This window comes from Oncorhynchus gorbuscha, linkage group LG16, assembly GCF_021184085.1.
Source record: "Oncorhynchus gorbuscha isolate QuinsamMale2020 ecotype Even-year linkage group LG16, OgorEven_v1.0, whole genome shotgun sequence".
NCBI lineage: Eukaryota > Metazoa > Chordata > Actinopteri > Salmoniformes > Salmonidae > Oncorhynchus > Oncorhynchus gorbuscha.
In genome coordinates this window covers 77,330,685-77,351,468 of record NC_060188.1, presented here as the reverse complement: position 1 = coordinate 77,351,468, position 20,784 = coordinate 77,330,685, and the positions used below count along the sequence as shown (strand labels likewise).

Sequence of the window (20,784 nt, the reverse complement as noted above, 5' to 3'; positions counted from 1 at the left end):
CACTTACTCTGTTTAAGATAAGATGCATGAATTGGACTACTCTTGAAGCACCAGATTGAATTATACATTTGGGTTACTCAACTTGGTCTCTCTCTATCTCTCTCTCTCTTCCCCCCCTTTCTCTCTCTCCTCCTCTCTCTCTCTCTCCCTCCCCCCACCTCTCTGTCTCTCTCGGTCCCGGGTCCCATGGTCCCAGGGGATGAAATATGAGTGTGTTTAGCACTCTTCAATAGAGAGCACAGGACATGGGATGGGTCACTGGGCCTCTAATGCTACCCAATAAATATCTGCTGCTCCTCGCCTCGTCTGTGTTGGGAGAGGGGGGAATAAGCTCTCTCTGTCTTTCTATCTCTCTCTCTGAGTGTATGGCTACATTAGTGTATACAGGGGGAGAAGACGAGAAATGGAAGTAGATAGCTGAGTGCATGGGAGTATATGCATTCATGGTGTGGGTTGTTTATGGCAGTGTTTGAATGTTTCTGTGTTTGTGAGAACAGAGTCGTCCATATGGATTTGAGCCACCAGTCTAGTATTGGTCTTTACTTATTTCAAGACAGCCAGTATTGATTGAAGGGAGTCTTTAGCATTGATTTATGTTCACTCAATGTAATGGGGAGATGTGCTGGGAACACGGTGATAATAGGTGGCTCTGATTGACAGTGCTCACTGTCTTGTGACACTTTGCGTGACAGCGTGGTCTTATACCAGATCATGGTGGTGGACTCAAGTTCTTTACAGATCACTGTATAGGCCTACTGGATTTCCCTAAAAACATGCCCTACTGTAGAACATCCCTTGGGGGGAAATTCCTCTTGTCACTCTCCCCAGCTCACTACATGTATTGCCCATTGTCCTTAAAGCTGGAATCCTTCATTGTGAAAACGCCACGTCCGTTTGGGATATTACAACAACAAAGAAGTTACTGCAAACAACAAACACTGTTTTATTCCCTCTGACATGAGAGGCTCCTTCCTCATTACAACAACAAAGAAGTTACTGCAAACAACAAACACTGTTTTATTCCCTCTGACATGAGAGGCTCCTTCCTCATTACAACAACAAAGAAGTTACTGCAAACAACAAACACTGTTTTATTCCCTCTGACATGAGAGGCTCCTTCCTCATTACAACAACAAAGAAGTTACTGCAAACAACAAACACTGTTTTATTCCCTCTGACATGAGAGGCTCCTTCCTCATTACAACAACAAAGAAGTTACTGCAAACAACAAACACTGTTTTATTCCCTCTGACATGAGAGGCTCCTTCCTCATTACAACAACAAAGAAGTTACTGCAAACAACAAACACTGTTTTATTCCCTCTGACATGAGAGGCTCCTTCCTCATTACAACAACAAAGAAGTTACTGCAAACAACAAACACTGTTTTATTCCCTCTGACATGAGAGGCTCCTTCCTCATTACAACAACAAAGAAGTTACTGCAAACAACAAACACTGTTTTATTCCCTCTGACATGAGAGGCTCCTTCCTCATTACAACAACAAAGAAGTTACTGCAAACAACAAACACTGTTTTATTCCCTCTGACATGAGAGGCTCCTTCCTCATTACAACAACAAAGAAGTTACTGCAAACAACAAACACTGTTTTATTCCCTCTGACATGAGAGGCTCCTTCCTCATTACAACAACAAAGAAGTTACTGCAAACAACAAACACTGTTTTATTCCCTCTGACATGAGAGGCTCCTTCCTCATTACAACAACAAAGAAGTTACTGCAAACAACAAACACTGTTTTATTCCCTCTGACATGAGAGGCTCCTTCCTCATTACAACAACAAAGAAGTTACTGCAAACAACAAACACTGTTTTATTCCCTCTGACATGAGAGGCTCCTTCCTCATTACAACAACAAAGAAGTTACTGCAAACAACAAACACTGTTTTATTCCCTCTGACATGAGAGGCTCCTTCCTCATTACAACAACAAAGAAGTTACTGCAAACAACAAACACTGTTTTATTCCCTCTGACATGAGAGGCTCCTTCCTCATTACAACAACAAAGAAGTTACTGCAAACAACAAACACTGTTTTATTCCCTCTGACATGAGAGGCTCCTTCCTCATTACAACAACAAAGAAGTTACTGCAAACAACAAACACAGTTTTTTCCCCTCTGACATGAGAGGCTCCTTCCTCATTACAACAACAAAACCAAAACAATAAGGAAGGCGCTGGGGGCAAACATTGGTGCAGTTTCCCCTACTGAATTTCTATCTTTAAGGGAGAGAAACGGTCAGACAGAAAGGAGGAGTGGAGAGATGAGAGGAGGGAATGGAGGACAGTAGGAGTATAAGAATAAGGGTTGGGATGAGAGGAGAGAATGGAGGACAGTAGGAGTATAAGAATAAGGGTTGGGATGAGAGGAGAGAATGGAGGACAGTAGGAGTATAAGAAGAAGGGTTGGGATGAGAGGAGAGAATGGAGGACAGTAGGAGTATAAGAATAAGGGTTGGGATGAGAGGAGAGAATGGAGGACAGTAGGAGTATAAGAATAAGGGTTGGGATGAGAGGAGAGAATGGAGGACAGTAGGAGTATAAGAAGAAGGGTTGGGATGAGAGGAGAGAATGGAGGACAGTAGGAGTATAAGAATAAGGGTTGGGATGAGAGGAGAGAAAGCATCAGCCAAGTGAAGAGCAGAGGAGTGTGTCGGGAATAGAGGAGGAAAGGAAAAGGAGAGGAGAAGATTTATGCCCACGTTCATCCGTGTTCACACTTGACTCTCCGCTCATGGAGGGGAAACGGAGGCCCAGTTGATAGAGTGGCTTCCTGGGGACAATAAATCTGGTTGTGGATAGATAGAATAGAGCTTATCTTCCACTATGGTGTCAGGGAGGAGCATTCACCAGCTGTCATCACACATACAGAGCAACTATATAACATATGGCAACGCCACAGAAAGACAGAGGAAAACAATACACATTCCCAGACCAATAGAGACAAATTATAAACATTCTAAGGACACTTAGTTCAGCAATACAGTAGTCTCAAACAGGCATAATGGAGTCATATTCAGACAGCTCAGAAATGAATCCTGCATACAAAGAGTCTTACTCTACTTCAACAGTGCCTTCAGAAAGTATTCACACCCCTTGACCTATTCCACATTTTGTTTCAGCCTGAATAAAAACATGATTCATTTCAGATTTTGTGTCACTGTGTCAACCCATAATGGCAAAATGGAAATGTGTTTTTAGATTACATTTTGTGAAAATAATTAGAAATGAAAAGCTGAAATGTCTTGAGTCAATAAGTATTCAACCCCTTTGTTATGGCAAGTGTAAATAAGTTCAGGAGTACAAATGTGCTTAACAAGTCACATAATAAGTTGCATGGACTCTCTCTGTGTACAATAATAGTGTTTAACATTATTTTGAATGACTACCTCATCTCTGTAATCCACACATACAATTATCTGTAAGGTCCCTCAGTCAAGCAGTGCATTTCAAACACAGATTCAACCACAAAGATCAGGGAGGTTTTCCAATACTTCACAAAGAAGGACAGCTATTGGTCAAAATAAAGCAGACATTGAGTATCTCTTTGAGCATGGTGAAGTTATTAATTACACTTTGGATGGTGTATCAATACACCCAGTCACTACAAAGATACAGGTGTCCTTCCTAACTCAGTTGTCGGAGAGGAAGGAAACAGCTCAGGGATTTCACCATGAGGCCAATGGTGACTTTAAAACAGTTACAGAGTTTAATGGCTGTGATAAGAGATAACTTAACAACATTGTATTTGGTCCACATTACTAACTTTAATGACAGAATATTTCAAAACATGCCTCCTGTTTGCAGTAAGGCGCTAAAGAAAAACTGCAAAACATGGGGCAAATAAATGTACTTTATGTCCTGAATACAAAGTGTTATGTTTGGGGCAAATAAATGTACAATATGTCCTGAATACAAAGTGTTATGTTTGGGGCAAATAAATGTACATTATGTCCTGAATACAAAGTGTTATGTTTGGGGCAAATAAATGTACATTATGTCCTGAATACAAAGTGTTATGTTTGGGGCAAATAAATGTACATTATGTCCTGAATACAAAGTGTTATGTTTGGGGCAAATAAATGTACAATATGTCCTGAATACAAAGTGTTATGTTTGGGGCAAATAAATGTACATTATGTCCTGAATACAAAGTGTTGTGTTTGGGGCAAATAAATGTACATTATGTCCTGAATACAAAGTGTTATGTTTGGGGCAAATAAATGTACATTATGTCCTGAATACAAAGTGTTATGTTTGGGGCAAATAAATGTACATTATGTCCTGAATACAAAGTGTTATGTTTGGGGCAAATAAATGTACATTATGTCCTGAATACAAAGTGTTATGTTTGGGGCAAATTCAACACAACACCTCACTGAGTACCACTCTTCATATTTCAAGTATGGTGGTGACTGCATCATGTTATGGGTATGCTTGTCATAGACAAGGACTACGGATTTTTTTGAGGATAAACAAAATACAGCTAAGCACAGGAAAAATTGGTTTAGTCTGCTTCCCAACAGACACCAGAAGACAATTTCACCTTTCAGCAGGGCAATAACCCAAAACACAAGGCCAAATCTAATATAATAATAATAATAATATATGCCATTTAGCAGAAGCTTTTATCCAAAGCGACTTACAGTCATGCGTGCATACATTCTACGTATGGGTGGTCCCGGGGATCGAACCCACTACCCTGGCGTTACAAGCGCCATGCTCTACCAACTGAGCTACAGAAGGACTACACTGGAGTTGCTCACCAAGACTACATTGAATGTTCCTGAGAGGCCGAGTTACAGTTTTGACTTGAATCAGCTTGAAAATATATGGCAAGACTTGAAAATGGCTGTCTAACAATGATCAACAACAAACTTGACAGAGCTTGAAGAATTTAAAAAATAATAAGGTGCAATCCAGACTCACAGCTGTAATTGCTGCCAAAGGTGTGTCACGTGTGCTCCCTCTCCAGCCTCTAGGTCACCAGGCTGCTCGTTATGGCACACAGCTGTCATCATCATTATGCGCACCTGCGCATAATGACACTCACCTGGACTCCATCACCTCCTTGATTACCTGCCCTTTATAAGTCACTCCCCTTGGTTCCTCCCCTATATAAGTCCCTCCCTTTGGTTCCTCACCCAGGCGTCATTGTTTCTGTTTCAGTTTCATGTCTGTGCGTTGTTCGTGTTTCTTGTTTTGTATTATGTTTCATTCATTAAATGTCTTTAGTCCTCAAACTTGCTTCCCGGCTCCCAGCTCACACGTTACAAGGTGATTCTAATATTGGGTATTGCGTGTAAACAGGTAATGAAAAAATATTTAATCCATTTTGAATTCAGGCTGTAACACAACAAAATGTGGAATAAGTCAAGGGGTATGAATACTTTTGGAAGGCACTGTATATGTCGGGATAATGTCTGCATAAATTCACAGTTCACTTCTCCTTTCATAAAGTAATCCCTTGATTTACAGTACTGTATTTCTGTTGGGACTGACACCCAATGAAGTCTGCTTCTATTACTCCCCACTTCTTCTTTTGCTAACTCAATTTGATTTAATATGTTTTTACTTTTCTGTGACCTGAAGTCAACTCAACGTAACTTTTTTTGTCAACTCAACAAATTTAGCAAATTTAGTAAACAAGTCATTTTGACTGAATCTTTATTTTTTTTACAGTGTACAGTCGTGGCCAAAATTTTTGAGAATGACACAAATATGAATTTTCACAATGTCTGCTGCCTCAGCTTGTATGATGGCAATTTGCATATTCTCCAGAATGTTATGAAGAAGGATCAGATGAATTGCAATGAATTGCCAAGTCCCTCTTTGCCATGCAAATGAACTAAATCCCCCCAAAAACATTTCCACTGGATTTTAAATCTGCCACAAAAGGACCAGCTGACATCATGTCATTGATTCTCTCGTTAACACAGGTGTGAGTGTTGACGAGGACAAGGCTGGAGATCACTCTGTCATGCTGATTGAGTTTGAATAACAGACTGGAAGTTTCAAAGGGAGGGTGGTGCTTGGAATCATTGTTTTTCCTCTGTCAACCATGGTTACCTGCAAGGAAACACGTGCCGTCATCATTGCTTTGCACAAAAGGGGCTTGACAGGCAAGGATATTGCTGCCAGTAAGATTGCACCTAAATCAACCATTTATAGGATCATCAAGAACTTCAAGGAGAGCTGTTCAATTGTTGTGAATAAGGCTTCAGGGCGCCCAAGAAAGTCCAGCAAGCACCAGGACCGTCTCCTAAAGTTGTTTCAGCTGCGGGATCGGGCCACCACCAGTACAGAGCTTGCTCAGGAATGGCAGCAGGCAGGTGTGAGTGCATCTGCACGCACAGTGAGGTGAAGACTTTTGGATGATGGTCTGGTGCCAAGAAGGGCAGCAAAGAAGCCACTTCTCTCCAGGAAAAACATCAGGCACAGACTGATATTCTGCAAAAGGTACAGGGATTGGACTGCTGAGGACTGGGGTAAAGTCATTTTCTCTGATGAATCCCCTTTCTGATTGTTTGGGGCATCCGGAAAAAAAACTTGCCCGGAGAAGACAAGGTGAACGCTACCATCAGTCCTGTGTCATGCCAACAGTAAAGCATCCTGAGACCATTCATGTGTGGGGTTGCTTCTCAGCCAAGGGAGTGGGCTCACTCACAATTTTGCCTCAGAACACAGCCATGAATAAAGAATGGTACCAACACATCCTCCGAGAGCAACTTCTTCCAACCATCCAGGAACAGTTTGGAGACGAACAATGCCTTTTCCAGCATGATGGAGCACCTTGCCATAAGGCAAAAGTGATAACTAAGTGGCTCGGGGAACAAAACATCAATATTTTGTGTCCATGGCCAGGAACCTCCCCAGACCTTAATCCCATTGAAAACTTGTGATCAATCCTCAAATTCGGACAAACTCCAAGCATCGATTATGCAATAATGGGCTGCCATCAGTCAGGATGTGGCCCAGAAGTTAATTGACAGCATGCCAGAACAGATTGCAGAGGTCTTGAAAAAGAAGGGTCAACACTGCAAATATTGACTCTTTGCATCAACTTCATGTAATTGTCAATAAATGCCTTTGACAACTATGAAATGCTTGTAATTATACTTCAGTATTTCATAGTAACATCTGACAAAAATATCTAAAGACACTGAAGCAGCAAACTTTGTGGAAATTAATATTTGTGTCATTCTCAAAGTTTTTGACCACAACTGTACAGACAGACACAGGGACATTTCACTGCTGCATTCAAAGGAAAGAAAGGCCACTGAAGGTCTCCGTGATACACAAAGTAGCATCTAGCAGCATAGGGAAACCTCCCTTAATTGACAGGTCCATTAGCTTTTTACAGGAGCTTTTCATCTCTCTGAACTAAAGGCCTGCAGGGCACATGCTCTCTATACCGGACGGGCACTGGTGTAAAGTACTTAAGTAAAAATACTTTCAAGTACTACTTAAGTAGTTTTTTGGGGTATCTATACTTTACTTTACTTTACTATTTATTTTTTTGACAACTTTTACTTTTACTTCACTACATTCCTAAGGAAATGTATGTACTTTTTACTCCCTACATTTTCCCTGACACACAAAAGTACTCGTTACATTTTGAAAGCTTAACAGGACAGGAAAATGGTTAAATTCACACACTTATCAAGAGAACATCCCTGGTCATCACTACTGCCTCTGATCTGGCAGACTCACTAAACACATGCTTGGTTTGTAAATGATGTCTGAGTGTTGGAGTGTGCCCCCTGGCTATCTGTAAAAATAAAAATAGAAATGTGGCCGTCTGCTTTGCTTAATATAAGGAATTTAAAATTATTTAAACTTGTACTGAAGTATATTTAAATCCAAATACTTTTAGTATTTTACTCAAGTAGCAATTTACTAGGTGACTTTCACTGTTTAATCTCAGACTGTGTTTAATGTGGGCCTGTCACAGTGTAATGTGGCTCATCTGTCCTTGATCAACGTTTGCATCATGACACACACACACGTACACACACACGCACACACACACACACACACACACACACACACACACACACACACACACACACACACACACACACACACACACACACACACACACACACACACACACACACACACACACACACACACACACACACACACACACACACACACACACACACACACACACACACACACACACACACACGGCTTGTCTCTGTACTGTCAATGGTAGCCACTCATCTCTGTAGGAGGGTGGTGGCTGGGAGTCCTGCCTTTCATCTCACCATGAACATATTTGACATTTACAGGGGCTTCCATGACAAATTATTTCCCCTTCTGTGCTTCAGATTTAAATAATCTGAGCTTGTTTTGTATTTACTCTGGAGAGGAATTCATAATCATAATGCCTCTGCTTCGGACGGTGTAATAGGCAGGTAAGTTATGTATTACTGTAACACATTCCATTCGTTGTCCTCCAAAACACACTTAATATTTAATTGTATTCCTTACAGTGTACTCTCAATTGTGAGGGATTTACTAGTTTAAACTTAATATAACATTCAAGTAATATTCAATTGGGGTCTTGAAATATTCAGTAATAAGAAACATAATACAAATTAGGAAACACCTCCAATTATGGAAGAAAATAGCAGTTGAATAAAATGTAAACACTCTAAAATATGGAAGCAATTAAAAAATATCATATTGAAATCTAGTCGAGGAAATGCTTGACAGTATATTGCATATAAAACAGTTTAGGCATATGGCTTATTAAATAGATTATTACAGAAAAGTTATGAGACTAAACAAGCCAACAAAAAAATATGTTTCTCAGCATAATTATTTTGAACCAAATAAGTATGCCGGTAAGTTATGCAGTCATTTACGAAACTATCAGATACAGACAAAATGATTCTTACAGGCGATTAGCTAGCTGTTGTTTGGAGTCGGAAGTCTAGCTACAGTTTTTTCCTTCTTCTTCTCTCTCTCTGAGTGTGTCCTCTTGTTCTGTTGTGTTTCCTGTTTCACACGTCCAGTGTGACTGTTGGGTGGGCGCCACAGTGTCAGCAGAAGCACTGTAGCCTGGAGGCAGGGCATCAGTCTGGCTCTCAGATCACTTTGGTGTTAGCAGAACCGATAGAAGTCCATCCCACTGGGCCTCTATGACCATCAAAGCACCAAGGCCAGGCAATATCGTCAGCTGATTTAATCTCAATTAAGTACCTTAATGTGATTGTTTTCAGGGAAAATGGTCAAAAACAAACAAGAAAAGCTTCTTAGCAAAGAGAAATTTCTCAAGCAATAATTTTGCTACAACTGTCTGAAAGTGGTTTGATTAGGGGGGTAAACTGAAAATATATTATTGTCAGAGAGGTTTGAAACTCTCGTTCCTATTGGTTTATTAACTCCTTTACCACATGGTGATGTCACCATGGAAGGCCAAAACAGCTCTTACACTAAAAGATCATTATTATAATTTTCACAATTTCACAGTATTATTCCAACCTCATGCTGCAGTGGAGTGTGTGCTGTTGGTGCGTTGGAGCAGAGGGAGGAACTGAGAAACTGAGAGAGGAAAAGAGAGATGGAAGGAGAGAGAAATGGAGATAGAACTACTCTTTGAGCTTGTTCTTGTTCTATATTCTATTGACTAGAGTGCGAGGGCCAGTCAGATTGTTTAAGAGTCAGGGTCTTTCAAGTATCATGTGGTTTCTTTTTCCATTTATGGGCTGTTTTTCACTGGAGGGCTGCAACCATTCCATTGTATTTAGGATTTCTTATACTCTAGAAGTTGATGCAGTCCAGAGTGTATTGTGTGTGTGTGTGTGTGTGTGTGTGTGTGTGTGTGTGTGTGTGTGTGTGTGTGTGTGTGTGTGTGTGTGTGTGTGTGTGTGTGTGTGTGTGTGTGTGTGTGTGTGTGTGTGTGTGTGTGTGTGTGTGTGTGTGTGTGTGTGTGTGTGCGTGCGTGCGTGCATGCGTGCATGCCTGTGGAACAACGTTCTGAATTCTTTCATGCTTGTTTCTGAACTCCAGCCCAATGGTCAGACACAGAGGGAGGGAGAGGGAGCGAGGGAAGGAAAGAGATAGAGAGATAGAAGCAGTAGAGGGTGAAAGGAGGCTAACACTTTATTTAATGAGGTTCCTCGGCTTTCTTCCATTGTTTCTGGTTCAGGGTCCCTGGGCCTGGGTGGAGAGTGGGCCATAGCCAAGGTGCACTGTAAGCTACCTCCAAAAGTTCTGATACAATATATTGTAATAGTGGAGAATAGTCTCTATAGATTGCCCTTGGGGAGGAAAGTGTGTGTAGTTATTCACCATTTAGTGAGAATGGAAGTGCATCAACCCACACCCAGCACAGCTCTCCTCTCCTGCCTGTCGTGACTCGTGGTGAGTACTGAGCACTCAACCCATCCACACACACCTGTGAGGAAGAGAGGTCACAGGTAAGGGGTTAAAGGTCACTCCGAGTTTACTGCTACTCCTCAATTAGCACTATATCAGGAGCTGAGGATAGAGAGGAGTGATTTAGCACCCATGGTGATGAATAGCAGACACACTGCTCCGCACACACACACTCAGACACACATGCATGCACACAAGCACACACACACTAACCTGGTAGTTTTCTAATCGAGGGCTTGGATGATTGAGGGCACCTCCAGCCTTTATTGTCAGAGCGATCAGCTCCAATCTATGGCAGAGAGAGAGGAGATAACATTAGAATGTTAGCTAGAGATCATGAGAGGAAAGACAAATATCCACACAGGCACTATTTACTGCTCAGACAGCAGCAGCGTCTGTCTGGGAGACCTGGAGGCCTGATGCAGACAACAAGGCTCCAGTATGTCTGGACACCAGAGAGAGAGAGAGAGAGAGAGAGAGAGAGAGAGAGAGAGAGAGAGAGAGAGAGAGAGAGAGAGAGAGAGAGAGAGAGAGAGAGAGAGAGAGACATGGAAGAATTACTGATGGTGCTGATAAACCTTTATGCTATCCCTCTCTGTCTCTGTGTCGCCATATCTCTTCATCGCTCTCTTTCTCTTTTTCTCTCTCTCTCTTTCTCTGGCTCTCTCTCTCTCTCTCTCTTCTCTGGCTCTCTCTCTCTCTCTCTCTGGCTCTCTCTCTCTCTCTCTCTTTCTCTGGCTCTCTCTCTCTCTGCTTCACCCTTTCTCTCTCTGTCTCTGTCCTTTATTTCTCTCATTCTGTTTCACCCTCTCCTTTTCTCTGTGTCTCTCTGACACACTGGATTCTTTCGGGTAGACTGGTGAATAATTGATGTCCACCGGTTCGATGGTAAGAATAGAACAGTTCTGGAGGTGACAAATGGAGTGTCGAATGGGCTTCATCTCTCTTCAAGGAGTCGGGAACTTGTGTGTGAGTTTGTGTGTGTGTGTGCATGTGCGTGTGCGTGTGCGTGCGTGTGTGTGTGTGCGCGTGTGCGCACGTGTGTGTGTGCGTGTGTGTGTATGTGTGTGTGTGTGTTCTTGTGTCATTTAAGACAGTAGGGGATGAAAGAGACCTGTAATTACAGGGAAGCGTATATCTGTCTGCAGCTGAACTATCCCAGGAATGGACTAAACGGGGCCAAAAGCCTGGGGTCGTCGTCGTTAGATATCCTGTGTGTGAGAACGTTTCACCTGGCCTTCTTCTTCTCCTCCCTCTCAACCCCTGAACTCTGGTTCTCATCATCTCACATTATCTCTTCCTTCCTTCCCAGTCAGTAGACAGCAGTAATAACTGCATGAGGTTAGGCCAGCCAGACTGGTGTTTAAATCCTGTCTGCCTGGGAAGAATCCCAGAACCTTCCTGGACTCTAAAATACACCTGTCTAAACATTCAGGACCATCAAATATAGGGATGGCACTGTGTGCAAAGTGGGATACAATAATCCCATGCAAAGATGATGGTAATAACACATTATCCTCTTGTTTCATTTCCACCCCTCCCTCTCCTTTCTCTCTCTCCTTCCTCTCTCTCCTTCTTCTCTCTCCTTCTTCTCTCTCTCCTTCCTCTCCCTCTCCTCTCTCTCCTTCTTCTCTCTCTCCTTTCTCTCTCTCTTTCTCTCTCTCTCCTCTCTCTCACTCTCTCTCTCTCGCGCGCTCTCCTTCGTCTCTCTCTCTATCTCTCTCCCTCTCCTTCCTCTCTCTCTCTCTCTCCCTCTCTCTCTCTCTTTCTCTTGCCCTCTCATTCATCTCTCTCTCTCTCTCTCTCTCTCCTTCCTCTCCCCCTCCTTCCTCTCTCTCCCTTTTCTCTCTCTCCTTCCTCTCTCTCCTTCGTCTCTCTCCTTCCTCTCTCTCTCGCTCTCCCTTCTTCCTCTCTCTCTCTCTCTCTCTCTCTCTCTCTCTCTCTCTCTCTCCTTCATCTCTCTCCTTCCTCTCTCTCTCTCTCCTTCCTCTCCCCCTCCTTCCTCTCTCTCCTTTTTCTCTCTCTCCTTCCTCTCTCTCTCTCTCCTTCGTCTCTCTCTCTCTCTCTCTCTCTCTCTCTCCCTACTCTCTCTCTCTACTCTCTCTCTCTGTGTCTTTCTGCAGTGAGAGATGATGATGACTTCATGGGATTGGGTGATCTGCCAGAGACCTTCCCCTCGGACCCTCCGGAGCCCCTCCCAGTGTTCCTGATGGAGCCCGAGGAGGCGTACATTGTCAAGAACAAACCTGTCAATCTCTACTGCAAGGCCACTCCCGCCACTCAGATCTACTTCAAATGCAACAGCGAGTGGGTCCACCAGAAAGAACACACCGTAGAGGAGAGGGTGGACGAGAACTCGGGTCAGTAAAACTACTAGTGTGAACGTTTTTCTCATATGCACTGTATCTGGTTGTGGTGTGTCCCGTGGACAACATTTGATCAACCCTGGAGTGCATTTAATGATCAACATGGACCAAACCTTTAAACATGTACAAAAGAGATCAACATGGTTGAGGTCGAACAGACAGCACAGACACTGAGACAAACAGACCCAGACTCACCCTTTAGCTACGCAGTTCGGTCAGAAAATCAAGGAGATGAATTATTCAGTGAAAACTTTACTATGCCCTTTACCACACCCCTAGAACACATACACACGCACACGCTGACACATACACATCCACACACACACGGTTAATGAGAATAGGATTTTTGTAGCATAGCGACAGTCTTGTTAAACTGAAAGAGATATTTTAACACAGGGCTGCACCAATACTAGTCTGTCACTGCAGAGGCTCTGTCTGAAAGAGTTGAAACTGGACATCATTAAGACTGAGACACAACACAGACAGAAGCATACTGTTCTCCTTCAGACACTACTCTCTTTCTCTCTCTCTTTATCTCTCTCTGTTCTTATCTTCTCTCTCTCTCTCTCTCTCTCTCTCTCTCTCTCTCTCTTTCTCTTTATCTCTCTCTGTTCTTATCTTCTCTCTCTCTCTCTCTCTCTCTCTCTCTCTCTCTCTCTCTCTCTCTCTCTCTCTCTCTCTCTCTCTCTCTCTCTCTCTCTCTCTCTCTCTCTCTCTCTCTCTCTCTCTCTCTCTCTCTCTCTCTCTTATCTTCTCTCTCTCTCTCTCTCTCTCTCTCTCTCTCTCTTATCTCTCTCTCTCTCTCTCTCTGTCCTTATCTCTCTCTCTCTCTCTCTCTCTCTCTCTCTCTCTCTCTCTCTCTCTCTCTTATCTCTCTCTGTCTTATCTTCTCTCTCTCTCTCTCTCTCTCTCTCTCTCTCTCTCTCTCTCTCTCTCTCTCTCTCTCTCTCTCTCTCTCTCTCTCTCTCTCTCTCTCTCTCTCTCTCTCTCTCTCTCTCTCTCTCTCTCTCTCTCTCTCTCTCTCTCTCTCTCTCTCTCTCTCTCTCTCTCTCTCTCTCTTTATCTCTCTCTGTCCTTATCTCTCTCTCTCTCTCTCTCTCTCTCTCTCTCTCTCTCTCTCTCTCTCTCTCTCTCTCTCTCTCTCTCTCTTATCTCTCTCTGTTCTTATCTTCTCTCTCTCTCTCTCTCTCTCTTGATCTCTCTCTCTCCTTATCTTCTCTCTCTCTCTCTCTCTCTCTCTCTCTCTCTCTCTCTCTCTTCTCTCTCTCTCTCTCTCTCTCTCTCTCTCTCCTCTCTCTCTCTCTCTCTCTCTCTCTCTCTCTCTCTATCTGTGTCCTTATCTCCTCACTCAATTCCCTTTTCTTCTATCGCTCCCTTCTTCTCTCCTACTGTTTCTCTTTACATCAGTCATTATCAGTGTGAGTGAATGATGTTTGATGCTAAACCCTTATGTCTGACGCAAGTCCTCCACACCCTCATCCTCACCCTCACCCCCACGCTCACCCTCACCCCCACCCTCACCCCCCCCCCAACTCTCACCCCCACCCTCATCCCCACCCCCACCCTGAACCCACACCCTCACCCACCACCACCACCCCAACTCACCCCCTCACCCTCAACTCCCCCCACCCCACCCTCACCTCCACCCCACTCTCACCCCCCCACCCTCATCCCCACCCCCCCTCACCCTCACCTCCTCCCCCACCCCCACCCTCACCTCCACCCCAACTCTCATCCCCACCCCCCCACCCTCATCCCCAACCCCACCCCCACCCTCATCCCCACCCCACCCTCACCCCCCCTCACCCCCCACCCTCATCCCCACCCACACCCCTACCCTCACCCCCACCCCAACTCTCAGAAACCAAATCATAGCAGCAGTCAGATATGTTCATACACACACCCTGGTGAAGGACTTCAGATCCAGTGAGCACAGTAGACAGTCCTGGCCTGTAGATAGTCCAACAGAAAAAGACTGGACCTTCTGCTTACCAAGGCAGACGTCCATTCTCCATCTCTTTCTCTGTTTGTCAGTCCTTTCTGCTTACACTAGTGTGCCCTGACTGTCACAGGGCATGACCTCTCGCTTGTGTGTGTGTGTGTGTGTGTGTGTGTGTGCACGCGTGCATGCGCATATGCATATGCACGTTCGTGTGTGAATATGTGTGCTTGCATGTATGTGCATACAGTATGTTTGGATGTGTGCAGGTGTGTGGCGTGTTTAGCCCCCACTCATGTAGAGGTTGAATGGTGAATCCCAGAGTGGAGGGGCTGAGGCTGTTTCTGACTAAAGCCTGCTCCTCTGGGCTCCACAGACATTACACACAGCACCATTCGGCTGATTGGCTGTATTCAGCTGCCAAAGGGGGAAATTGACTTCTTTTTGTAGCCCACAGGTAGCAATCACACAGCATTTACCCTCTTTAATCCCGGGGCTCAGAGACACACACACATCGCTGCACTCACTGGAATACACACACACACACACACACATCCCTGCACCCACTGGCACACATACACACATCCCTGCACCCACAGGCACACACACACATCCCTGCACACACACACATACGCATAATCACATATGTGCACAGACTCTCTCAATTCCCCCTCTCACATGCATACTTTCTTTAAATAAACAGACATCGGGGTGGAACATACTTCAACATGTTCCAAACAGAGCAACACACACACACACAGATACTATACACACTAACTGATCAAAGCATTAGGAACACCTTCCTGATATTTAGTTGCACCCCCTTTCCCCTCTCAGAACAGCCTCAGTTCAAGGTGTCAAACTTGTTTCAAAGGGATACTGGTCCAAGTCGACTCCAATGCTTTCTACAGTTGTGTCAAGTTGGATGTCCTTTGGGTGGTGGACCATTCTTGATACACACGGGCAACTATTGAGTGTGAAAAACCCTTTGCAGTTCTTGACACACTCAAACCGGTGTAGCTGGCATCTATACCTTACCCCGTTCAAAGGCACTCAAATATTTGATCTTGCCCATTCACCCTCTGAATGGCACACACACACACACTCCATGTCTCAAGGATTAAAAATCATTCTGTAACCTGTCTCCTCCACTTCATCTACACTGATTGAAGTGGATTTAACAGGTGACATCAATAAGGGATCATAGCTTTCACCTGGTCAGTCTATGTCATGGAAAGATCAGTTTTTGTTCACTCAGTGTAAATAACGTGGGGAGAACAAGTATTTGACACAAGGCCAATTTTGCAGGTTTTCCTACTTACAAAGCATGTAGAGGTCTGTAATGTTTTATCATAGGTACACTTCAACTGTGAGAGACGGACTCGAAAACAAAAATCCAGAAAATCACATTGTATGATTTTTAAGTAATTCATTTGCATTCTATTGCATGACATAAGTATTTGATACATCAGAAAAGCAGAACTTAATATTTGGTACAGAAACCTTTGTTTGCAATTACAGAGATCATATGTTTCCTGTAGTTCTTGACCAGGTTTGCACACACTGCAGCAGGGATTTTGACCCACTCCTACATACAGACCTTCTCCAGATCCTTCAGGTTTCGGGGCTGTCGCTGGGCAATACAGACTTTCAGCTCCCTCCAAATATTTTCTATTGGGTTCAGGTCTGGAGACTGGCTAGGCCACTCCAGGACCTTGAGATGCTTCTTACGGAGCCACTCCTTAGTTGCCCTGGCTGTGTGTTTCGGATCGGTGTCATGCTGGAAGACCCAGCCACGACCCATCTTCAATGCTCTTACTGAGAGAAGGAGGTTGTTGGCCAAGATCTCACGATACATGGCTCCATCGTCCTGTCCCATTTGCAGAAAAGCATCCCCAAAGAATGATGTTTCCACCTCCATGCTTCACGGTTGGGATGGTGTTTTGGGGTTGTACTCATCCTTCTTTTTCCTCCAAACACGGCGAGTGGAGTTTAGACCAAAAAGCTCTATTTTTGTCTCATCAGACCACATGAACTTTGGATCATCCAGAGGGTCATTGCAAACATCAGACGGGCCTGGACATGCGCTGGCTTGAGCAGGGGGACCTTGCGTGCGCTGCAGTATTTTAATCCATGACGGCGTAGTGTGTTACTAATGGTTTTCTTTGAGACTGTGGTCCCAGCTCTCTTCATGTCATTGACCAGGTCCTGCCGTGTAGTTCTGGGCTGATCCCTCACCTTCCTCATGATCATTGATGCCCCACGAGGTGAGATCTTGCATGGAGCCCCAGACCGAGGGTGATTGACCGTCGTCTTGAACTTCTTCCATTTTCTAATAATTGCGCCAACAGTTGTTGCCTTCTCACCAAGCTGCTTGCCTATTGTCCTGTGGCCCATCCCAGCCTTGTGCAGGTCTACAATTGTATCCCCAATGTCCTTACACAGCTCTCTGGTCTTGGCCATTGTGGAGTGGTTGGAGTCTGTTTGATTGAGTGTGTGGACAGGAGTCTTTTATACAGGTAACGAGTTCAAACAGGTGCAGTTAATACAGGTAATGAGTGGAGAACAGGAGGGCTTCTTAAAGAAAAACAAACAGGTCTGTGAGAGATGGAATTCTTACTGGTTGGTAGATGATCAAATACTTATGTCATCCAATAAAATGCAAATTAATTACATACAAATCATACAATGTGATTTTCTGGATTTCTGTTTTAGATTCTGTCTCTCACAGTTGAAGTGGACCTATGATAAAAATTGCAGACCTCTACATGCTTTGTAAGTAAGAAAACCTGCAAAATCGGCAGTGTATCAAATACTTGTTCTCCCCACTGTATACCAGAGCAGATATGAAAACAGTCAGAGAACTTCAAACATCCATTATCTTTTCATTTTGACATGGGGCTGTACTTGAACTGTTATGAAGACGGTGAGAAGTGTTTTACTGCGTTGACATTAGAAGAGAAGTGGTTGAAAAGAAGAGGTTAGCAGTGGTGCCCCTTTGCCATCATGTCAGAAATCGTATTTGCTAAAAACATCTACAAGCAAACCAACCCACACAGCATACCCACACCACGCTCCACAAACCCAGCCCCAGAGGCTACCCACACTCATTCAATCATACACACGCGCACCCACACCCACACCCACACATACACAAACCACACTCCCCGCACTGAAGCCCAAAGGCTATGCAGACTCTCTCTCTCTCTCTCTCTCTCTCTCTCTCTCTCTCTCTCTCTCTCTCTCTCTCTCTCTCTCTCTCTCGCTCTCTCTCACTCTCTCTCAGCCCACTCCAGTCTCTCTAATTTCCCCAGATTGATAGAAGAGGAGCCCAGAAAGAGGAGAGGCTGGCCATGAGGCCCTGGTCAATACTGGAACTGCTGGAACCTCTGCAGGAAATATTATCTGATGCCCAATTTATCATGACACAGCTCTCTCTCTCTCTCTCGCTCTCTCACTCGCTCTCTCACTCTCACTCTCAGCCCACTCCAGTCGTCTCTAATTTCCCCAGATTGATAGAAGAGGAGCCCAGAAAGAGGAGAGGCTGGCCATGAGGCCCTGGTCAATACTGGAACTGCTGGAACCTCTGCAGGAAATATTATCTGATGCCCAATTTATCATGACACAGCTCTCTCTCTCTCTCTCTCTCTCTCTCTCTCTCTCTCTCTCTCTCTCTCTCTCTCTCTCTCTCTCTTTCTCTCTCACACTCTCTCTGTCTCTACCGCTCCCTTTCTGAGAGAGAGAGAGAGAGAGAGAGAGAGAGAGAGAGAGAGAGAGAGAGAGAGAGAGAGAGAGAGAGAGAGATGGATGGATGACGGAGAGAGAGACTGTAAGATGGCGAGAGAGTGGTGGAGAGGGCTACTCTTTGGCGATGTTAACATATATTTTCCATGCCAATAAAACCCTTCAATTGAAAATACATTTATAGAGAGAGAGAGCGATGGAGAGAGATGGAGAGAAATAGAAAGCAGGAGAGAGCAAGACATCGAGAGGGTGAGACAAGTGAAGGAGAGATTGAAGGGGAAGCAGGGCATGTTGTGTTGTCAATCAGACAGCAGGCTTCAGCCAAAGCCTCTCTACCTCTGTCTGTATCTCCTGTATATGTATCATTGTATCAGAGTGCAGAAATAGAAACAGAGAGACTAGTGGGTTGCTGCATCTCCTGCCTCTCCTTCCTACCTAGGCTGAGGAACAGCATCATTAGTGCTGTGCTCTACCATGGCCCTGCTTTAGAAGTCATGCAGTGCCGCCTCACTAGAGGAACACCCACGTTAGACGTGCACCATTGATCTCACCTCTCAAACGCTGGCAGGGAGTTTTTTCATCGTTACCAAATATGATCTCCATCGTGCTCGGTTTTGAGTTTGATTGATACATTTAGATCAGGATATTATAGTATTTTGAATAGTTTTTCAAAGACCCAGACTAACTTTTATTATTTTGATCTAATAAAAACTGTAGCTATCTATGTTTGCATAAGGTAGGAACACCTACTGTATGCAGATGGTCAAAATGAGAACCCATTAGACGCCTAGTGCTGAGAGCTGGACCCACGCTGATATCTAGCTCTAAGCTCCAGTGACCTGTAGCCATTGATTTGAACAAATGAGCCCAGAGTTAATTATATGTATGAGCAGAGTAGCAGTGTAAGACACACTGGAGACAGACAGCTCACCATCCATCCTGTAAGAGTTATGTCTGGTAGCATCAAGCAGGAGTGGAGCTCTTCATTTGGGCGGCAGATAATCAGGGTACTTACTTAACCCCATCCTCCCCTCCTCCCCCCTCAGTGACTGCTGCTCTAGCAGCCTGCTCGTCAGTGACTGATCAATAAAAGGAGCTAACGCTAGCCAGTGCTAATGATTGCTTTAATAATGAATCATCTCCAATGGATCCATCCAGACTCAGAGCACCACACCAGCTATCGTTTAATGGGACAGATTGGAAAATAATTTTGTATCATACTAATGGACAGTGAGTGGGTGTGAGATGGGATGGTGACATCTCAGATCACTGATCACTATAATGGCATCGGTAAGGAGTGGTTCGTTTGCATGAGTCATGATCCCAGAAGTATATTTCAGCCCCTCCATGTGTGTAGTCAGAACTGTAAGAACTGTAAGAACTGTAAGAACTGTAATCGTATTAACTAGTCAAGATGATTGCAGTAGAGATTGGTCCAGTCTGAATATGAACATTTGTTATTTTATTGGGATCCCCATTAGCTGTTGCAAAAGCAGCAACTACCGTTCCTGGGATCAAGCTGGATGACATGTGGATGACATGTGGATGACATGCTTGATCAGCCTGCCTGCTGCTTGTGCTATGTAGATACTCAACCTGGTCTCAGAGCGTTTTGGATTATTCTGTACATAAATCCGATATACTCCATTTAGTATGATATGTTACGCTTCGTATGGTATGTATTCATTTGTGGGTGTCCATCATCCATTTCATATGATATGTTACGTTTCGTATGGTATGTATTCATTTGTGGGCGTCCATCATCCATTTCATATGATATGTTACGTTTCGTATGGTATGTATTCATTTGTGGGCGTCCATCATCCATTTCATATGATATGTTATCATCCATTTCATATGATTTTACGTATGGTATGTATTCATTTGTGGGTGTCCATCATCCATTTCATATGATATGTTACGTTTCGTATGGTATGTATTCATTTGTGGGTGTCCATCATCCATTTCATATGATATGTTACGTTTCGTATGGTATGTATTCATTTGTGGGTGTCCATCATCCATTTCATATGATATGTTACGTTTCGTATGGTATGTATTCATTTGTGGGCGTCCATCATCCATTTCATATGGTGTCCATCATCCATTTCATATGATATGTTACGTTTCGTATGGTATGTATTCATTTGTGGGTGTCCATCATCCATTTCATATGATATGTTACGTTTCGTATGGTATGTATTCATTTGTGGGTGTCCATCATCCATTTCATATGATATGTTACGTTTCGTATGGTATGTATTCATTTGTGGGTGTCCATCATCCATTTCATATGATATGTTACGTTTCGTATGGTATGTATTCA

At 43.8% G+C, this 20,784-nt stretch overlaps 1 protein-coding gene across 3 annotated transcripts in view; it reads left to right on the top strand.

The window, feature by feature from the left end:
* Positions 1-20,784, top strand: part of LOC124000830 (netrin receptor UNC5C-like) — a 322,367-nt gene that overhangs the window by 158,006 nt on the left and 143,577 nt on the right. For all 3 annotated transcript variants that reach the window (XM_046307469.1, XM_046307470.1, XM_046307468.1), the window contains one exon: positions 12,533-12,769. In XM_046307469.1, coding sequence (XP_046163425.1) covers positions 12,533-12,769 — 237 coding nt within the window. The remainder of the gene's footprint in view (positions 1-12,532; positions 12,770-20,784) is intronic.